Genomic DNA, 21,045 nt, shown 5'->3' on the forward strand with positions numbered 1-21,045 from the left:
TCACATATAACTCAAGAATAAAGCATAAGTATATTCATCTATGGGGGAACATAAGTAAAAAATAGGTTCAAACTATGCTACAGTAATTTGTTTTTTTTTACACTTTTCAATATATCATTGATGTTTCATGTGAATGTCTTTCACTTATAATAATGACACATAATTACTTAACCAATGCACAGATCAGAGTTGCTACAACAATAACATGTAAAATCCTATATCATAGTCTTATCTATAGATACCTTTAACTCAAGGTTGGACATGAGGCTTATAAATAGATCCGACTACTCAATATCATTGACAAATGAGATTTTTCTCTTTTTTTTTATCACTTGCTACAACAGTATTCATAACTCTTGCTGCCTTTTAACTCAAATCTGCATATGGGGTATATATTCAGCCCTAATTACTCAGCAATTAAGCCATTGGAGTAAGATTTATTTCATATCAAGCATAGTTTGTGATAAATCTAAAAAAAATCCCCCCCCCCAAACTTAAGATATTTTCTAACATTTTTGGTCTTATTGGCTTTGCTACAACACACTCACAAAACACAACCAAATCCTAAGTGTAAAGGCAGAGTTTTAACTTTTATCTATAAACTATCTCTACTTGGCAGTTATTAATTCCCAAAAATCAAAACTTAATTCATCCTCATTGGGTTCTATAATCCACTGACAACTACTAGATAAACAGAGCTACACACAAAAAAGAAACACATCCATTCATTAATATGCTACACCATAGCACAACCCCCCAAACTTGAGAGGTGTTGTGTCCTCACATGCACACAAAATGATTAAAGACATGCATATACTAACTATAAAGAAATGAATAATTTGAAATAAAGAAAAGAAAAGAAAAGTTTCAGAAATTAGAAAATTAAATTAGGCTAGCAGATGATACTCTCCTGTTGTTGAATGTTCTATTGTAGCTCTTGTTGAAAAGGGTCACTTCTTCTTAGTTATACTTCGCAAACGTTTTTTAGATGAACCTACTGATGTAGCAGCTGGTTGTTTCTTTTTTTGGCTTTGAGTTGGACTGATTTGAGGGGTTCTAGCAGCTTCAGTAGCTTTGGGTTGAGTTTGCTTTGTTCTTTTGTGTTCTAGCACTTATGGTGCTGTAGTACCTTTAGAAGGTTGTACCCCTTGCGTTTGCTGGAAACGTTAAGGGTTGTGATTGGGGATTTTATTATGGTTGGTTGTGTGGCAGTTTGTGCAGGTGATACTGCTGGTTATTCCTCAACAGTGATACTGATAATAAGATCACTCAGACTGCTATCTGCTTCTTCTGTTCGAGTAACTCTGCTAATAGCTTCCTCTATGGCTGCATCCACATCTTCTTCCCACTCTGATTCTAACTCCTTTTTAACCAACATCTTCTCTTTTCCTTTGCATGTGAGAGTCACTTTCAGAGGCTCTGCCTCCTTTTCCTCATCATATACTTTCTTTTTCTTTTTTTCTTCCTCTACTTCCTGTTGCTCTTTCCTGCTGTTCTTACTTGAATTCTCTTTTAACCTCTGGATCTTCACTCCCTACTATTGGAACAACTTCCTCAGCTTCTCTAAAATTAAACTATTGCAGTAATAATTTTAAAAAGTGTGTATCTTTATTTTTTTATGTATAAGGTAAATTGGTGCTTTTGTGCTCGAAAATGCTACAAGTATGTCCAAAATCTCTGATTTTCTTCCATCTGTGCTTGGACATATGCTTTCACGACTTCACTAAGTTCTTAAAGTTTATTCTCAATCCATGTAGCTTGTTCTGTCTTTGTTGTAGCAAGTTGTTTTAGGGTTGTTGCAGCTGTAGATTCTACAGCAATCCTCTAAACTGTCTTCACCGCAATGACCCCTTCATTCTTTATTCGTTCATCACTGTCCTTAAATTACACTTTTGAGGCTTCACATATCCCCGTGATAAGAGAAAGGAATAGCAATGCAGCAGATTTTTGTGTCTTCATTACACAATATCTTATTTCCTTCTCGATGATCTTGCCTATTTATAGTTAAGCCCTTAACTATAACATAAATGAGAATGAGTCTGTCTCGAGAAACCGTGGTAGTGTGGGTAGTTGGAATTAATCTAGACTTAAAAAACATTACACAAACCTTGGCAATAGGTTTCAAATCTATTCTACTAACCACTCGCTCCTCTTTGTTCAACTATTCACTACCTGGGATAGTCAAGATTTTAAAAACTCCCTTTATTTCTTCATCGTCGTGTTCTCAACAAATTGTGTATATTCACACGCTACGGCAGTAGGTAAATCATAAAAAGCATTAATAACTCTAGAGTTTAAAGGAACTTGTACTTGCCTTATAAAGATATTGTGTTGATCTTGCTGTAGTGAGTTGGAGTAGAATTCTTTTACAACCGAGATGATTGGATCTCGGGGCCGTGAGCAAAATTTTACCCATCATTTTCATGCTACAGTCTTATAGATGTTGTTTATTACTCCCATTGCCTGCTTTGGGAATATAAAGCCTTTTTCCTCCAAAAGTTTTCGTGGCTCTATAAATTCCTCAAATTTGTCTTCGGCTCTATAGTTGTGGAAGTGTGAAGGGTCGTTCAATCTAGCAACTCGTGTCTTAAATTTCAGCATTGCTGTCGCAGTTTGAACAAAATTATATTGTATTGAAAACAAAAATAAAAGGTAAAAAGAGTTGTAAATATTGTTGAGATTTATCGATGGAGATAGAAAGAGTTGTAATGAAATTGAAAAATAAGACCTTAATTTATAGCGAGAGTAAAAAATAGAAAAATGAAAGTAATTAAGAGGATAACTTGGAAAGAATTGTTAAAATTTAAAAATTGATTTAATTGAAAAAGAAAAAGGATATATCACGGTAATTTAAGGATTGCATAATCTCTCTTTATCTTTATTTTTGATCTACTGACACAAGTTGTCAACCATTTAATGGTAAAAGTCCAAGTATTGTTAGTGCAACGGTAAAAATTGTTGCTACAGTAATTAATTTGTTGTTGCAGCAACAACTATAAATTTCCCTATAAGTTGATAACCAACTTCCAACTGCCATTTTGGCTATGATGCTGCAACTACTCCTGTCAATTTCTTTGCCCAGTTTTTTTTTTGAACAAAAACTTACTGTAAGAAAAGGCAGAAAAGAAATTGAATGCTCGAATTAGAATGACAAAAAGTAAACAAAAGTATGCACATTTAGACTTAATGTTTCAAGAAAAATTAAAACAAATTCTCTTATTGGGTTGCCTCCCAACTAAAGCTTTTTTTTTTTTTTCTTTTAGCATGTCCATCCTTGATTGCTCATATTGGATCCCTTTGGAACAGGTCCTCCCTTGGGTGACTCACAACAGTTCCCATGTAATGCTTCACTCTATGCCCATTCACCTTAAATTCTTGACATGTTCTTTTATCTTGAAGTTTAATAGCCCCATGAGAATATACTTTGATAAGTTTGAAAGGTCCTAACCATCTAGATTTTAATTTTCCAGGAAAGAACTTTAATATTCAGTTATAGAGTAACACTTGATTGCCTTGAATGAGTTTCCTTTGCTCGATTCTTTGGTCATGTCATTGCTTGGTCTTCTTTTTATAAATTCTTGCATTTTCATAGGAGAATAGTTGTAACTCCTTTAACTTACAAAGTTGTAATTTTCTTTGCTCTGCTGCAGCAGTCATATCCATATTTAATTGGTTGACTACCCAATCTACTTTATGCTCCAGCTCTAATGGCAAATGTCAGGCTTTTCCATAAATAATTCTATATGGAGATATATCCAGTGGAGTTTTATAGGTTGTTCTATAAACTCATAATGAGTCATTTAATCTAAGTGACCAATCTTTTTTGTTGGGACTAATAATTTTTTCTAAACTCTTCTTTATCTCCTTGTTGGAGACCTCTGCCTGTCACTTGTTTGTGGATTATATGCTGCGGTAACCTTATGCTTGATTCCATATTTAGCCAATGCTGCAGCAAATGTTCCGTTGAAAATGTGTTTCTTCATCATTAATAATAGCTCTTAGAGTGCCAAATCGTTCTTCTGAAGAAATTTCACTACTACTTTAGTATTATTAGTTGGTAATGCAACAACTTCCACCTATTTAGAGACATAGTCCACAACCACTAAGATGTATAGGTTGCTGAGGTGGGAAAGATCTTATAAAATCTATCCCCCATACGTCAAAGAGTTCCACTTCCAAAATATTAGTGAGTGGAATCTCATGCTTTTGAAAGATGTTTCATGCCCTTTGACACCTATCATAACATTTAACAAACTCGTAAGCATTCTTAAAAATAGAGGGTCAATAATAACCTGATTGAAGAAAGGGGTCCATGTCATAACATTTAACAAACTCGTAAGCATTCTTAAAAATAGAGGGCCATTAGTAACCTGATTGAAGAACTTTTGCTGTTGTTTTGTGCCTTCCAAAGTGTCCTCCATATGCTGCAACATGATAGGACTGTAGGATGTTTGGAATTTCTTCATTTGGTACACATTTTCTGATCATATCTTGTACAAGTAAGGCTCATCCCATTGATAAATTTTTACATCATGAAGAAATCTTTTTTTTTCCTGCTAGTAGCTTAAATCATGTGGTAATAATCCACTCACCAAATAATTAGCACAATCTGCATAATATGGAAATCCAGATTGCTGCAGCATCTAAGAGTGCTGTAGCATTAATAATTGCTCATCAGGAAATGTTTATGTGATATCCTGCTTGGTCACCGTGCTTTCATATGCTTCTAGCCTTGAGAAATGGTCTGCTACTTGCTTATCAGTGCATTTTCTATCATTAATCTCCAATCAAACTCTTGTAACAACAGAATCCACCTAATCAACCTTGGTTTGGCATCCTTATTTGAAATTAAATACTTTATAGCCGAGTGATCTGTATAAACAGTCACTTTAGTGCCAAACAAATAAACTCTAAATTTATCAAATATAAAGACAATAGCCAACAACTCTTTTTCAGTGGTTCTGTAATTTAGTTGTGCATCAGATAAGGTCTTGCTGGCATAATAAATGGAGTGAAGAATCTTACTTTTCCTTTGTCCTAGCACTGCTCTAACTGAGTGGTCACTTGCATCACACATTAATTCAAAAGGCATACTCCAATCAAGTGCTATAACAACGAGTGTTGTAACAAGAGCTTTTTTCAACTCAGCAAAGGCCTTTTATTGTGCAAATTTTATTAAACTCGCAAGTACATGAAACTATAGTAGAATAGATCAATGGTGACGAGTGTCGATCCCACGAGGAGGTGCATTTTAATTGCGTGTAAAGTTAAATTTATAAGTGGGTGTTTGGATTTGTAGTGAAAATGATTTAGAATACCTTAAAATTTAAATTAGAATGACGCGAATAAATTTAAGTTAAAACTATAAAAATGAAGCATTTGGGTCTCTGAATCTACACTCAACATGCACCATGAGCTTAATATTCCTTATTAGTGCTAATTAAATTATGAGGGGGGTTTCCATTACTCATGAACCCCACTCAAATAAATATGGTGCTAAATGCTTATCGTGCCAAATAGGAATAACCTTGCACTAGGGAGACAGTTATACTAGTGGAATATCTAAACAAGATTAGTACTATCTGTCGACAAAAAGTCAAAATATCCATATAAATCGGAGGGGAAGAGAAATTAAATTTACCAAATTAGCTATTCATAATTGAACTAGGGGTAAAATGTAAATTTATTAAAATATATAGAAAATATAGGATAGAGAATGAATTACAGAAAATAGAGCTTAAAAATGAACTCAGGGGTGTCAAATTAAGGGGGAGCCCCCTATTTATAGATACAACAAATAAATCATGACCATCGGATTAAAATAATTTGGACGCTCAAGATTGCGCCACGTGGGAAGTTCTAATTGGATAAAACATATCATCAAGGCTATCATTCCGTGTATATGCATATATCGTATGCACGTTTTTCGGTCCACTAACATACTGCCGCGTCACTGGTCAACTCCACATAATCATTTTAGTCCAATAGGATCGTGATACATCATCGGTCAACACCAAATCATCAGTCAACGTCATATAAGCAGTCAATGTCACATTATTTGTCCAATTGAATACTGCCACATCATCGGTCAGTGCCACGCCATCGATCAATGCCACATCATCGTTCAATGCCACGTCATCGTACAGTATATGTAAATAGTATCGTGAACAATACTATGATCAGTACCGTACATGTAAACAATGTCGTTTATCCTTTTAGGCTTCTCATAAGGTTTTCAACTATCCCGAGTTCAGAATTGTTATTCGTCTTGCATTCTGATCTCTGGTTCATTGTGAAATGACCATGATGCCCCCTAAAATACATAAAATATTTAATTATAATAAAACATACATAATTAAATAAAAAATGACTTAAATACATAAAATTAGGGATGTTAGTGAGACTTGGAGTGTAAACGAACGATTTTTTCCTTTATAAATATACAATTTCTAGCACCCAACACACCTCCAACCAGCTTATTGCTAGTCCTTAACAAATTGAGCGAAGAAAAATTCAAACCCAAAATATATTTTTTTTAAAACAGTCATGTTTATTCAATCAGACTAATGATACCAATCAAATAAAAGTATAAACATTATCTCCAGCCTAAAACAATATCACCCACACATCAACCATCCACATGAATTAATCCAGTAGATTTTGTCATAGCTACTGTAATCAAGCCACTTTCAATAATGACATATCAAACCCCGAAATCTCACCGGTAGTAGTAATATCACACACTCACCAAGATAAAAGAAATATACCCACAACTTAAGAATAACACGATCTTAAGTCAAATAAATCCTAGTCAAAGCGATATATTCAATTTTTTTTTATGTATCACTACATCTTTTTAGCTCATATAACTAGCTGCTACTGCAGACTATAGTTCCCTAAAATGAAGGAATTTTATTAGGACGTAACGTAGGCTAGGGACATGGATAACAAAAGAGGTGAAATAGGAAAAATAAAATATATGTTTGAGAAAAAGTAGAAATCTTTTGGAGATTATAAGGTACATTTCACTTATTTATTATTATTGTTATTTTTCTCTTTTTTCTTTTTTTTTTCTTTTTATTGAATTTTTTGTTTGTGTGTATGGCACAACTTTATTGAACAAAATAAGTATTTACATTTTTCTCAAACATGAATAGGTGATGGAATTGGTAAGACATCGGGTAATATTTCAAATCCGAGTGGGTCAAGATGATAGGTTGATAAAGAAATTTTTTTTTAATAAAAATCTCAAAAGGGTTAACTATGGATATTTCACAAAAGGGATGGGTAGAAAGGTTCAAACGGATCAAAGATGACATTTCCATTATCTTTTAGGACTCTAAATAATCTTCTATATCTATGAATTAGATGGACCTTTAGATGTAGCAACACACATTTTTTTTAAGAGGGTTCACTCAAAAAAAATCTAGAGATCATGTATAAAATAATAAACTGCTAAGTTGTATAAAGAATGGGCAAAAAATGTTACTCTCCAAGAAAACTAACAGGCTCCAAAACTCACTTGGAATTTATTATGACATGTGCATTCCTTGAAGCAACTCATATTTGTCTCCGACATCAACATGTAGAGTGACAAACATAGTGTAACATAACTTAAGACTAAAGATAATACAAATACTAAGATTTGAAAGTCATTATGTCATCCAATGGTAAAAGATCACAATTTTTTTTAAAATGACATTTTACCCCCAAACCTATTTAAAATATGAAAATTATGCATGTAAAAAGGTGAAAATGATGTAGAAAAACTAATTGGTAAAAGAAGAAGTTAGAAAGATCACACTTAAAATAACTGTCGAAGCTTAATAATAAGATAACAAAGAAAAAGAAAATGTCTGGAAAGTAAATTGTTTTCTTATTTTTTTAATTAAAATTTTTTAACTTCCAAACTAAGATGATGCGTTTCTAAAATAACTACACTCCATATTCAGACATCTTCTACTCAAAAAGTTAGCCACGGTTAGTCTCTATAATAAAAATCAGTAAAAACTTCACCAGGATTGAGACAGTCCACAATTGTCAACTATTCTCTTCCCCCAACCAGAACGAAACATTGTCCTCAATGTTTTAAAGAAAACAAGTAGAGTTTAGAACGCATTACCTGGGTGTTGCAACACAGAAAAAAAATTTTTACAATCTGAGAGTTAAGTCTAATTTGCACTTCTTACTACAGCTACTGTTACCATCATTAGTTGGACACTCCAACACAAATGTCCTGCGATTTGGCTTTGGTCTATAAGTTTATAACAAATCAAATAGCTTATTAGCAGTATGAACACAAATAAAAACTTTTTTCGTTGTGGAAGGAATAAAATAGTTTTTTATTGCATGGTTAAGAAATGGGATAAAGTCATCATAAAAGTTATTCATATTTAACAAACCGATAGGTTTCTGATGAATGTTCAGATGTGCCTAAAATGCTAATGTGATTAGTGCCTTTAAAGTTGCAAGATCTCCTAGTAGGAAAATAAAAGCATCAACATGATTTAGCATTTCAGTTGTTCTCCCTTGCATACCTGAGACGACTAACTCTTCTCCAGTTGGTGAGTCAGACAAACAACCCAACGGTTTTAGGGTTCTTGAGATGATGCCTAACACTTGGCTCTCTTTGATATAAGCAGCTTTTGAGATCAATTTTGATAACCCTCAGTCACCTCCCCCACATACCAAGTGTAATTTTCTTGCTGCTATACTTCGACTAAGATCTATGGCTGTCTCAACGAACGCTTTATATTTATCATAGTTAAACCCATAGAGTACACAAATATTTTTGAATTGTTTATTGGGAGTAGCTGCCATTGAGATACTTCTCAAAAATAATTTGAGTGCTTAATAAAAATTATATTTAAGGATTTTGGTGACAATGGTTCACAGCTGTGTATGAGGTAGCATGTCTGTGTCAATTAACGCGTAAAGCACATGGCTGGAGAGTAAAAAAGAAAATAATAAAGAGGAAAAAGCAAACAATGATAAAATACAATTATTAAAGACAAGAATGCAATTGATAAAACAACAGTGAAATAAAATGATATTTACAGATAGTTGTGACTGTGGCTCACATCTTCCTCTAGTTGTACGTCAAAAAATGACTTGAACGCCCTCTATGGGTCGAGGATAGGATTCTCATCCAGTTTTCTTATAAACTAGCAAATAAGGTTGTTTATAGTCAAATTCCTGAAACTAAATCATGCATGCTCTTTCTGGAATAATGATCATAACTAGAGAATTGCTCTTTGTACGTATCCGCTGGGATGCGTTTCAAGAGACAAAATGATATCATCTAATGACTCTTTATTCAAGCTATTCCTAATGAATTAAATCTTGCCTTCCCTGTTATCAGACACCATTCCTAAAGAACATGGATTTTTATCGCATATCATTCTGGCACACTTATGACAAGCAATAGAAAGTTTTCTAGCTCTTCGTTTTCTTGCATAATTTTCTTTACCACAACCAGACATGTATGCAATAAATTTAGGAGGCAACTCACTTGCCAATCATACTTTGCCTCAATTAACCAACATGAGTCAGCAGGGATGGTATTCCTCATAAGTAATCGCATGCATTCGAACCAAGCTTTACAGATTTTAAGGAGGGCATTCTGAGGAAGTGAAGGAAATTGATTGTGAATCTTTGCTAAAATGGTATTTTTGTCCATACCTTCGCCTTAGAATATCAATTATTATGGGAAACTGAAGTAACCGACTTTGATTGTCACGAAGTACCATTATCTCCCACTTAACCAGGGTAACAAACTAAAGCACACAAAGAAAATAATTTCACAATCATCCTCTTGTTGAATTGACCTCAAGCTCTAATTGGATGTCGTAGATACCTCCCTCAATTTCTCTGAGTTATCTTTCTAAAGTCTCAACATGGGATACTAACTCTGGTGGTTGTAGATCCCAAATATGACGCGTTTTACAAAATTGTATCTGGTCTCTGAGATGAGATTTTACACGTTCAAGTCGTCTAAAAAGGTTCAAGAGGATATGTCTAGTTGAGGCACACATGATTAAAAGTGATAAAAGAAATTTAATGGTTAAACAAACACACTTATGCAAAAATAATTTCAATCAGCAAAAAGAATAGTAAAATGAAAGAAAAGAAAAACAAATTAAATCACCGAAAAGAAAGAAAGAAAAAATCTCAATTCAAATTTGGTGGGTCACTTAAATTTATTTCGGTATCCTCTCCATGTGCTTGGTACTCTAGATATAGCTTTAAAGTCCTCTCCATGTGACACTATTTTTTGGATCCTTAATTTCAATTGCTCCATGTGGAAAAACAGTGTGAACAATAAGGGTCATCCCAAAAGAAATTCTTTATTTCCACAAAAAAATTAGCTTTGCCCTGCTTGGTCCAATGCTCTGTAAATTGACCCATAACAAGATAGTTAACAATATCAGCATACCATGGTAACACTTCCACACTCATCAATTGTTCATCTGGAAATGATTCATTCAATGGTAATGGTTCTGTAATTATGTCACAATTGAAACGAGAAAAATGATCTGACACAACATTTTCTATGCCCTTCTTATTTTTGAATTCAAAGTCAAATTCTTGCAAAAGTAACACCCAACGAATTAGTTTAACTTTTGTATCTTTCTTAGTGAGAAGATATTTAAGAGCAGCATGATTTGTGAACATAATTTTTTTACAACCAATGAGATAAGATCGAAATTTCTCTAATGCAAACATTACTGCTAGCATTTCTTTTTCAGTGGTTGAATAATTCAACTATGCATCATTCAATGTCATACTAGCATTGACTTTGCAGTTTATCTAGGTCCCAACTTGGTTTTATGGTCATTCAAGAAGCAATCTCTGGTTTCTAGATCAAACACAAAGGATGAGTATTAAGCTCTAACTTATACCAATTTAGAAGTAATTTGGATACAATCTTTACTTAGTGAGCTACATATTCAACTAAGCACCCTACCAATAATGTGTTATGACAATCAAAGAGCAATTGCCTTAGCATATGATCTAGTTTATAATGTTAAAACTAATCACGTTGAGCTGGACATACATTTTATCAAAGATAATGTTGTACCCAAGAGAATAAAGGTATGTTTTGTACTTAATGAGGATCAAACAACAGATGTTTTGACTAAAGCTCTCATCTTTAAGTAATTTTATTAATTGCATAGCAAGTCAAATGTTCATCTCGGACATTTCAACTTAAAAGGGGTTGTTAATGACTCTAGTGTTTCAAGCAAAGTAGAGCACACTCGTATTTTGTGATTAGCTGCAGTAGAACAACTCACTGAGCTGACTTGACAAAAGTAGTTACATGGCTTGGCAAAAATTAGTTACATGGCTTAGCGTTTTTGAAGTAAATTAGACATATGCATAATTAATTAGTGTGAATGATTTAGCTTGTTATAAATATGTAACTTGATTTGTTTTAGTTTCTTAATAAGAGAACCTCTTATAATCTTCTACTCAAAACTTTGTCTCAACTTTCTTGTGTTTTCTTGCTTGCCATACATTGCTATTTAGGATCATAGGATGGGTTGACTATTTGCAACACATGTTTTGACTAAAAGTCCCTCATTTAGTAGTCATATGATTGAGAATTCCACACATGTTTTCACTAAAAATTCATTGTTTAGGTCTAAATCTCACATTCTCATGTTATTTAGATTAGAGTATCATGTGTGTATGATCATCATCTAGTCTTGTCATAACGTGATTTATTCACCCGTTAATTTTAATTTGTTATTTTTAGAACAATACTAAGGGTCCGTTTTGGATTACTTTTCGGAGGATCAAAAGTAAATTTAAAAAGTCAAGAACTAATTTTGGTATTTGGTAAGTGTTTTTATAAATCACTTTTGGACAACTCGCCCATCTTACAAAAGATTTTAAAAAGTAAGGAAGGAGTTGCTTTTCAAAATCTCATTTTGAAAGTTAATTTTATACTTAATACAATTTTGTATATATCCCCATATATGTTACAAAAATTCAAAATTATCCTTATTAATTAGGAAATAAAATCATTAACCTAACTATATTACATTTTGGCATAAATATCAGAAAATGGGTCCATATGACCATTTCAAAAAAAAGAAAAATTTCATTATTATTTCACTAAATCACAAGAGTGTTGCTATCGTTTTCCTGAAGGTGCATCTTTAACAGCACGATGAAAGTCAAAGTTAATACCCTGAATTTGTGGGTATTTAGAAAGTATTAAGATAAGATTAGCAGCCAAACCACCGGCAACATCTACTAATTGGTTTAGCTCTTCAAATCCTTTGTAGATTTCAAGAATTTTCTTTATAACTAAAGCCTTGTGATTGCGCATTGATTGATTGAGAGAAACCTCCATTACCAACATAAAATCTTCCTCATCGTTTGATGGTTTCATGAGTTGTCATGAAATGAACTCATTTTAACTCCTAGAGTAGGATATGTTGAGATTAACAAAACGGCGATGGATGATATTGATGTAGTGCTCAGTATATACACACATATAGATATATTAATTATAAATGTAGCTTTTGGTAGCTTTACAACTTTACAACTTTTATAATGTGTAAATAGCCCCACTCGTCGCAATCATAGTTATGTTATGGAGTTTTTTAAACTGTAAACAACACACTATATCAACCAATTGAAAACAAATGCGTAAGGATGGCAATGGATCGGATCAGACCCAATATCCATGTGATATAAATCCAATTGGATCGGATTTGGGTCGGATTAAAATAGATTAGGATATCAATGTGTGGATCTAAGACGGATTTGGAGCAAATTCAAATTTATCTTAATATCTAGATCCAAATCCATATTCACTCACCATTTAATGTAATTTTATTTTAAAATATTCTTAACAATTATGTAATTATAAATGATGATAAAATTTATAAATAATGATAAAATTTATTCATTAGCATGTATTTAAGAATCTTAAAACTTAAAGGTACTTAATTGATAATAAGACAAAAATTTATCAAGTGTAAAATAAAATTAGGATAATCTGCCCTAATTTTTTTAAGTTTTTCACTCTACAATTTAGTCTCTTTTTTTTCTCTTTAGTCTACTCTCGCTTCTCCACTTCATTTGAATGCTTGGATCAGTTCTTTAATTGTTAGGAAAATCCATAGATTTGAGCTTATTTTTCTATCATTTTCTCATAATCTTATTTATTTTGTATAATCCCTAATCAATGGTGGCTATCAACTATAAAATAATTATGTTAATCATATATTTAGTTAAATATGATCATAATAAAAATAATAAAGCACTAAATATAATAAATCATTTTTAACTTATATGCTATTATTTAATGATATAGAAATGATGATGGTGTGCAGTGGATATCAAGACGGTAAAGGAGACATTAGAATATTATAATGATCTTATTCCTGCAATTACTTTTGATTGATATTTTATTATCTTTCTTATTTATTTATTTTGGTGTAAAAGTAGAAGCTACGATACTTATTAGATTTTTTATACAAATTATATAATTTAATTGTTACCAATGCATTTTAGTCTTAAATTTTCTTACTAAAAAAATATTGATCTCTTATTATTGAGATTTAGAATTCGTGATGGATCTAGAGCAGATTTAGATTTTAATTTTTTTTTTATTTGGAGCAGATATAGATCTTTATTTTTTATTTTGGATCTAGATATGAAGCGAAAAATATAGATCCATGACGGATCTGAAACAAATACGGATCTTAATTTTTATTACGAATCTGAACCTGGAGCAATATAAATCCAATCTATATCTGCTCTATTATCATCCCTACAAATGCATCAGGGTTAACAAGGCAAGGAATCATTCACCACTTGATTTTTAAATCCTCAATTTAAATGTTTCATCGGTCCAATTTATGTTATATACTGCTTCATTAATTAATTACTCACCCACTGGAGGACTTAGTAGTTACAATAGTCAAATTTCTATATTATCTAATAATTTATAATGGATGGAAGCCTTCTCGTCTTTTCAATTCTGCAATTACATTTTCGGTCCCACTCTCGACAGTGATCAGGGGCTTGGAATCCCACTTCATTTGACCGAGAAATGTTATTGCAATTTGCATCAGCTTTGTGGCCATGGGAGCGTGGACTACGTGTCAGTTTCCAAATGGATCAATTATTCGTTCATATTCACTACGAAAAAAAGAAAAAAAGTGCTTTTAGTACCACTATCTAATAATATCTCATTTTTCCTGACTTATCAACAGACCATGTCGTCCGCAGTCCGCACGTTATGTTTCAATCAACTGCATCAACCAACCATATATTATTGATGCGTTGAATGATTATTTATTTCCAAATTAAAATAGATACTATTTTCAAAGTTTCCCAATGGTCGTGACTCGTGATTCGATAAAAGAATTTTCTACGGGATGAACCGTTTGATTTTTCTTTCTTACGTACCGACAGCTTTGGCCCACACTGGGGAGGTGTTAGCTTCCAAGTAATGCAGCAGTTATGCCTTGTTGTCTGATAGCAACAGCAACAAGGAAAGACAGTATTTGTCTCCTTATTAAAACATATCATAATTCATAGAATTTGAATGTGATCATCGTTTGACAAAAACTTGTTACCGTAAACTTGGCCCACATGAGTGAGAATTCCACACACATGTATTGACTAAAAATCCGTTGTTTAGGTATCATATGAATGTGATATATTGAAATATTTATCTAATTGTCCACGTTGCCGTATTATTTAGATTAGAGTATCATTTAGGTGTTATTGTTAGAACAATACTAAGTATACTGCCACGTTAAATTCTGCATTTCAACTTATGATCACGTCTCTTGAATCGACTTTCACTTCACTACACCCCGCATCTTGGGTTGGGGATCGGGTTTGGGGAAGCACATAAAATTGATTTAAGGTATCCCCTTCAATTTCTCCAAATTCATTTCGGGTTAGGAAAGGAAATACACATGTATCGCGACCTGCGACCTGCGACCTGCACAGTATTTCCTGAAATTTCAATATAGTTTCTAAAAAGCTCTAAAGTGGTGTTTCGTTGGAAAAAGGGGATAGACCCGTAACCTGATTTTTTTTTTTTTTTTCACTTTTGTTGTTTGGTTGGATAAAATATATAAGAACTTAATTTCAATTAGAATTTAATATCCACTATAATATAGAATTTCGATTCTACACCAAAGAGTAAAGAATTCAAATTCCTCTTTTGTTCGAAACCAAACTTTCAAAATGACCCCTTTAATTTTTTAATGTTTAATGTCATCAAATAATTGTTATTTATAATTTTTTATCAATTTAATATTTATAAATAATTTAATATTAATTAAATTTAATCAATAATTTAAAAAACTTAACAAAATAAATAACTTTAGTTATCTATTTAATATGAAAATATATAAATATAGATTAACAGTCGTCGGATTGCCGCTGCTACTGTCACTGCTATATGCAGTCTCACAGTTGGTGACGTTGGATCGCCGGCTGATCAACAAGATCATTATATTGTCATTAAGGTCAAAAAATCGATGTATGTTGTTCAAATGCAATTAAAAACTTTTAGAAACATTTAACTCTCACAAATCCGAAAAAATATCAAAGTTTTTGGCTAGATGAGTTCACCCATTATAAAGAGCATGAGTTTTTTTTTTTTTTTTTTTTTTTTTTTATCATTTTCATATCATTCATGAGCTTACATGAGACACTGCGCAGCGGCCGGCTGCAAGTATGGGGGCCGGCTACAATTGCTTTTTTTTGTTCTTTAAATAAAAATTTAAAATTATAATATATTGATTAAGAAATTATTTATATTATATTATAATTTATTTAGAAACAAATTATGTTAATTATAATTACTTAAATTAACAATAAAAGTAAAATTATATTAATAAAATTTTTAAATAAATTTAATTATAAATATAAATATGTTATTCTAAATAATTGTTTTTTAGTTATTTAGGTAAATATATTAAACAAAATTACTGTTTTTTATTTATATTTATGATAAATATCTAAAGTCTAACACTTAAGGCTAAAACTGTCTAAATAAAAAAAAAAATTAGAGATTTCCTTTCTCGTATAATTCTATAATAAACCAAATATTAGAAATTTCACTCTCCTCTCCTGTTCTTTTCTCTCTTTTCCTCCACTTTCCTCTCCTCTCATTTTCTCACATCTCTTCAAACCAAACATTACCTAAGAATATTTAGAATGAAATTAGAAATTTTGAAACTTAAATCTTATCATCCATTTCATTCTAGCAGCAAATATCTAGCATACTCATACGACAGTTATGAATTCAATGTCATTTACGTCTAAAATACTAATGACGAAAAGAAAAAAGAAAATTAAATGTTTGATTTCTTTTATTTAAAGAATTTTCATAGAGTAATTATCATCTTGTTAGCTACTTATTTGTGGTTTAATCTTTATATTTTGACTTAAAGTACTTGTTTAGTCTATATATTTTAAAAACTTCTTCAAACACACTACTACAATTAAATATGTTACATTTTTAATCTTACTTTTTCTTTCCTTTTAGAATACTACCCTTCTAACAATATTCTTGATAATAACCAATTTATCTATAAAAAATTAATTAGCAAATTAAACTACAATTACAAATTAACCAATAAATATCAATGTGAAAAAATTTGTATTTTTAATAGTTGTACAACAATCTTACTAATAATTATTTATAAATTAATTAATTAATATTAGCCAACTTAAAGTAATGTTTTTAGTATCCTTACTACAATACTAATATTATTTTATAAAAATCTAGTTTACAAATTAATTGTAAAAGTAAAATAATAATACAAAGTTTGTGTAAATTTTTATGTTACTTTTAAGGTTAACTTGATAAATTATCATTTTTTTTTGTGAATATCACCAAGGATATTGTTGCAATGGTATTATTGTAAAAAAAAAAATAAGAGTAAGAATATAACATATTTAACAACAGGGCTATCTTGAGATTTTTTCTTAATATATGATTAAATGGATACTTAATTCAAAATATAAGAACTAAATGAATATCTACCCTTGATTTGATATAATATAAATGAGACAAATATTCTAAAGTGTTATAAAAAACTACAAGAAATTTCAATAGATATCATTTGACTAGATTTTCCATCGGTTTCAGTTAGTCAAAGGTTAGAAAAAATAGGTACAATGTTTATATAATACTTCTCCACATATAAAGATCTCTAGAAGTCTTTTTCACCCTTATAATTTACTTTCATAACATAAACAAAGAATAAATAAAATAGCCAAAATGCCCATCCAATTGTTTCTAATTCACAACAATATTCCAGAGGATAAAGGATACCTACACTCTAAGATTTAGGAAAATAGTTATGTAAACCCCAAGTTTTTCAATGAAGGACATCAAGACTTCCTTTTCACTATAATTGCAAATTAACTAACAAATATCAGTGTGAAAGAACTAGTATTTTCTTATACTTACGCAACAATCTTACTATAATTTTTTATAAGTAAATCAATATTAGCCAACATAAAGTAATGTGTAATATCTTTATAACAATCTTACTAATAATTATTCTATAAAAAAATATTTACTAAATTAATCTTAAAAGTATAATAATAGAACAAAAGTTTGGTTAAAATTTTTATATTACTTTCAAGGTTAATTTGATAACTTATCATTTTATTCTTTTACTAACATCACTGGGAATATTGTTGTAAGGGCTATAACATATTTAATAGTAGGAGTACCTTGAGAAATTTTTTAAATATATGGACTAAATGAACACTTAACTCGACTAAACGGGCACTTAACCTAATCCATTATTTGTTATAATATAAATCAAATAAATATTATAAAGTGTTATTGGAAGTTTCAAAAGATATCGTTTGCCTAGATTCTCCATCGGTTTCGGTTTGCCAAAGGTTAGAAAAAATAGGTACAATGTATATATATTATGCCCCTCCACACATGAAGGTCCATAAAAGCCTTTCTTACCATTATAATCTACTGTCAAAACATAAATAAAGAAGAAATAAAGTAGCCAAAATGCCCATGCAGCTGTTTCTAATTCACAACAATATAATAGAAGATAAAATTTCACTTTTATCCTTACCTATATTTCAAACAGAAAACAATTTAAAATTGACTAGTATAAGATGATGATTGGTAAGCTAGATATTTCAACATAAAGTTAAAAAATTTTCTACTCCCGCTAATCAACAAATAAACCATTCTGAATTGCTGTTTTTTTTCAAAAATAATTTTCATATAAATATCTTCTTTTACTTCTAATCATAAGGACTTCCACAAAATTTGCTGATTTGTTCCATTGATGAACGAATGCAAAACACAAAAGCACCGATCCTCACTACCAATATCCAAATCTACAGCAACACATTTCAATATTTTACTTTTCAAAAATTTTCAATCCAATGACTGTCTCAAAATTCTCAAAACCTTAAGTTCGTTATTATTACGGCTTTTAGAATCAAGTTCATAAATTCATTGTCAGAATTTGTCATTTAATTCACCAATCAAGCAATCGCTCAAAATTCTGTGAAACCCAATTTTTGGTTTGACAGATTCTGATAGCTGTTCACATAGAAAAAAAATTAATTGAAATCAAAGTAAATATACATTTAACCACACACAACATTCAAAAGTTTGATAGATTCCTACCTTAATTGATAGCGACCCTCTAAACCCAAATGGCAAGAAAATGCTTGGTCTTGTAGAGAAGAAGAAATATCTGTCCTTTTTTTTTTTCCTTTTGATAAGGATAAGGATCCTCTCTTGTCCCTTTTTTTTCTCCTTACTTCTCCTTATTTAATGAGTAGTTAAGATTAAATTTTGTATTTATTTTTCACTTTATTTACAATCAAGTTAACTTTTTTTCAATAGATTATAAAGGTAAGGAGAGGCAAATATAAAAAAAATGAGAAAAAGATCCTAATCCATAAATATAACGTAGATAATCATCCGTTCACTAGCGTACTGATTACAATGCAGTTTTATAATCGTTGCACGTTGTCATGACTGCTTTTTTTTTTAAAAAAAAAAAATCCGTGTAATGATTATATGATAGCAGTTCAAGCTTAGATTATGACATTAACACTGGTACTTGCGGTCAAAATTATCTTGTTATTCAAATAAAAAAAATCAACATTTTATTATTATTTTTTTCTATACAGCACTATAAGCACAATTGCCTATATAAACTCATGCAGTTAGGTCCCTGCAGATCACAATCGCGAAAGCGCAAACTTATTAATTAACTAAGTTTAAGTACTGTTTTGGAAGCAATCTGACGATCAGAGATGGTAACAATGGAGGAGATTAGAAAGGCTCAGCGAGCCGAGGGCCTGGCGACCATCCTCGCCATCAGCACGGCAACGCCGCCCAATTGTGTCATCCAAGCTGATTATCCTGACTATTACTTCGGGATCACCAACAGCGAGCACATGACTGAGCTCAAAGAGAAGTTCAAGCTCTTGTGTATGAATGCGAGATCATTTTTATTCTCATTCTTTTATTTTATTTTAATTGTTTAGCTTTTCTGGGTGTGCATGTTGTTAATGCAGATTACGCATCAATGATTTTGGTGATTTGATCTTAATTTACAGGTGAGAAGTCGATGATAAGAAAGCGTCACATGTGCTTAACAGAAGAGATTTTAAAAGCAAACCCTAATATGTGCTTACACATGGGGACATCACTCGATGCGCGCCAGGACATTTCTCTTGTTGAAGTACCAAAGCTTGGCAAAGAGGCGGCAACCAAAGCTATCAAAGAATGGGGACAGCCCAAATCCAATATCACCCATCTCATTTTCTGCACATCTGCAGGCGTCGACATGCCTGGCGCTGACTATCAGCTCACAAGACTCATCGGCCTCAACCCGGATGTTAAGCGTATGATGATATATCAACAAGGGTGTTATGCTGGCGCCACCATCCTTCGTCTTGCTAAAGATTTGGCTGAAAACAACAAGGGCTCTCGTGTTCTTGTTGTTTGTTCTGAGAACACAATCCCCACTTTCCGTGGGCCGTCTTATACCCATATTGATTCTCTAGTGGGTCAGGCTCTTTTCGCTGATGGTGCTGCTGCACTGATTGTCGGTGCTGATCCTGATACATCCATTGAGCGTCCATTGTATCATATTGTGTCGGCTTCACAGACGCTTCTGCCTGATTCTGATGGTGCAATTGAAGGACACATACGTGAGGCGGGTCTAACGGTTCATTTGAAGAAAGATGTTCCCGAATTTTTTTCAGCAAACATAGAGAAAAGCTTAGTTGATGCATTTACTCCAATTGGTATCAGCGACTGGAACTCGATATTCTGGATTGCTCACCCCGGTGGTCCGGCAATTCTCGACCAGGTCGAGGCAAAACTCGGCCTGAGAAAGGACAAGTTGAGAGCTAGCCGACATGTTATGTCTGAATATGGTAACATGTCAAGTGCATGTGTTTTGTTCATTCTTGATGAGATGAGAAACAAGTGTCTTGAAGAAGGGAAAGCCACCACAGGTGAAGGGCTTGACTGGGGTGTGCTATTCGGGTTCGGCCCGGGGCTCACCGTTGAGACCGTAGTGTTGCACAGTCTCCCTATAGAAGCATGAGGGCCACAGCGTCAATATAAATAAATTCATGTTGCATGCTTTGTAGATTGCTTTGAGATCATAAGTATGTTAACTGTTGGTTTAGTTGAGGTTTGGGTTCATGCCCTTTCTTATGGCTCTAAAGCAACAGAACTCAATCCGTTCTTTGTTGTAATAATTTCCCTTTATTTGAATAAAATTTATCCGCTATTTGTCTTTTTATCATTGTTTGTGTTTTTGAGCCATTGCCTATAACCGAGCGAAAAATGAAAGGACTAGTCCCGATCTCCTTAGGTAAGACTTTCTATTTTATCTAGAATGACTATTTGCCTCGTTTCCAAATATTTTCATATCTCCAACCTGCAAATCTATATAATCAACAAATCCAAAATGATTTCAACCTCAACTGTTCTACAGTGATCCATTTCCTCAAAACGAAATAACGGACAACGCCCGAAATAGC

The 21,045-nt window shown here is 32.2% G+C and overlaps 1 protein-coding gene across 1 annotated transcript; it reads left to right on the plus strand.

Moving 5' to 3' along the window:
• Positions 1-19,206: 19,206 nt before the first annotated feature.
• LOC102619137 (acridone synthase 2-like) lies at positions 19,207-20,807 on the plus strand. The gene is made up of 2 exons (XM_006464423.4): positions 19,207-19,477; positions 19,606-20,807. The coding sequence occupies exons 1-2, from the start codon at positions 19,300-19,302 to the stop codon at positions 20,601-20,603; spliced, it is 1,176 nt and encodes a 391-aa protein (XP_006464486.1). The 5' UTR covers positions 19,207-19,299; the 3' UTR covers positions 20,604-20,807.
• The last annotated feature ends 238 nt before the right edge of the window (positions 20,808-21,045 follow it).

This window comes from Citrus sinensis, chromosome 7 (genome assembly GCF_022201045.2).
Source record: "Citrus sinensis cultivar Valencia sweet orange chromosome 7, DVS_A1.0, whole genome shotgun sequence".
NCBI lineage: Eukaryota > Viridiplantae > Streptophyta > Magnoliopsida > Sapindales > Rutaceae > Citrus > Citrus sinensis.

Coding starts and splice junctions, on each gene's coding strand:
- LOC102619137 (XM_006464423.4), top strand. CDS start 19,300: ATGGTAACAATGGAGGAGATTAGAAAGGCTCAGCGAGCCGAGGGCCTG. Junction 19,478..19,605: donor AGAGAAGTTCAAGCTCTTGT/GTATGAATGCGA, acceptor CTTAATTTACAG/GTGAGAAGTCGATGATAAGA.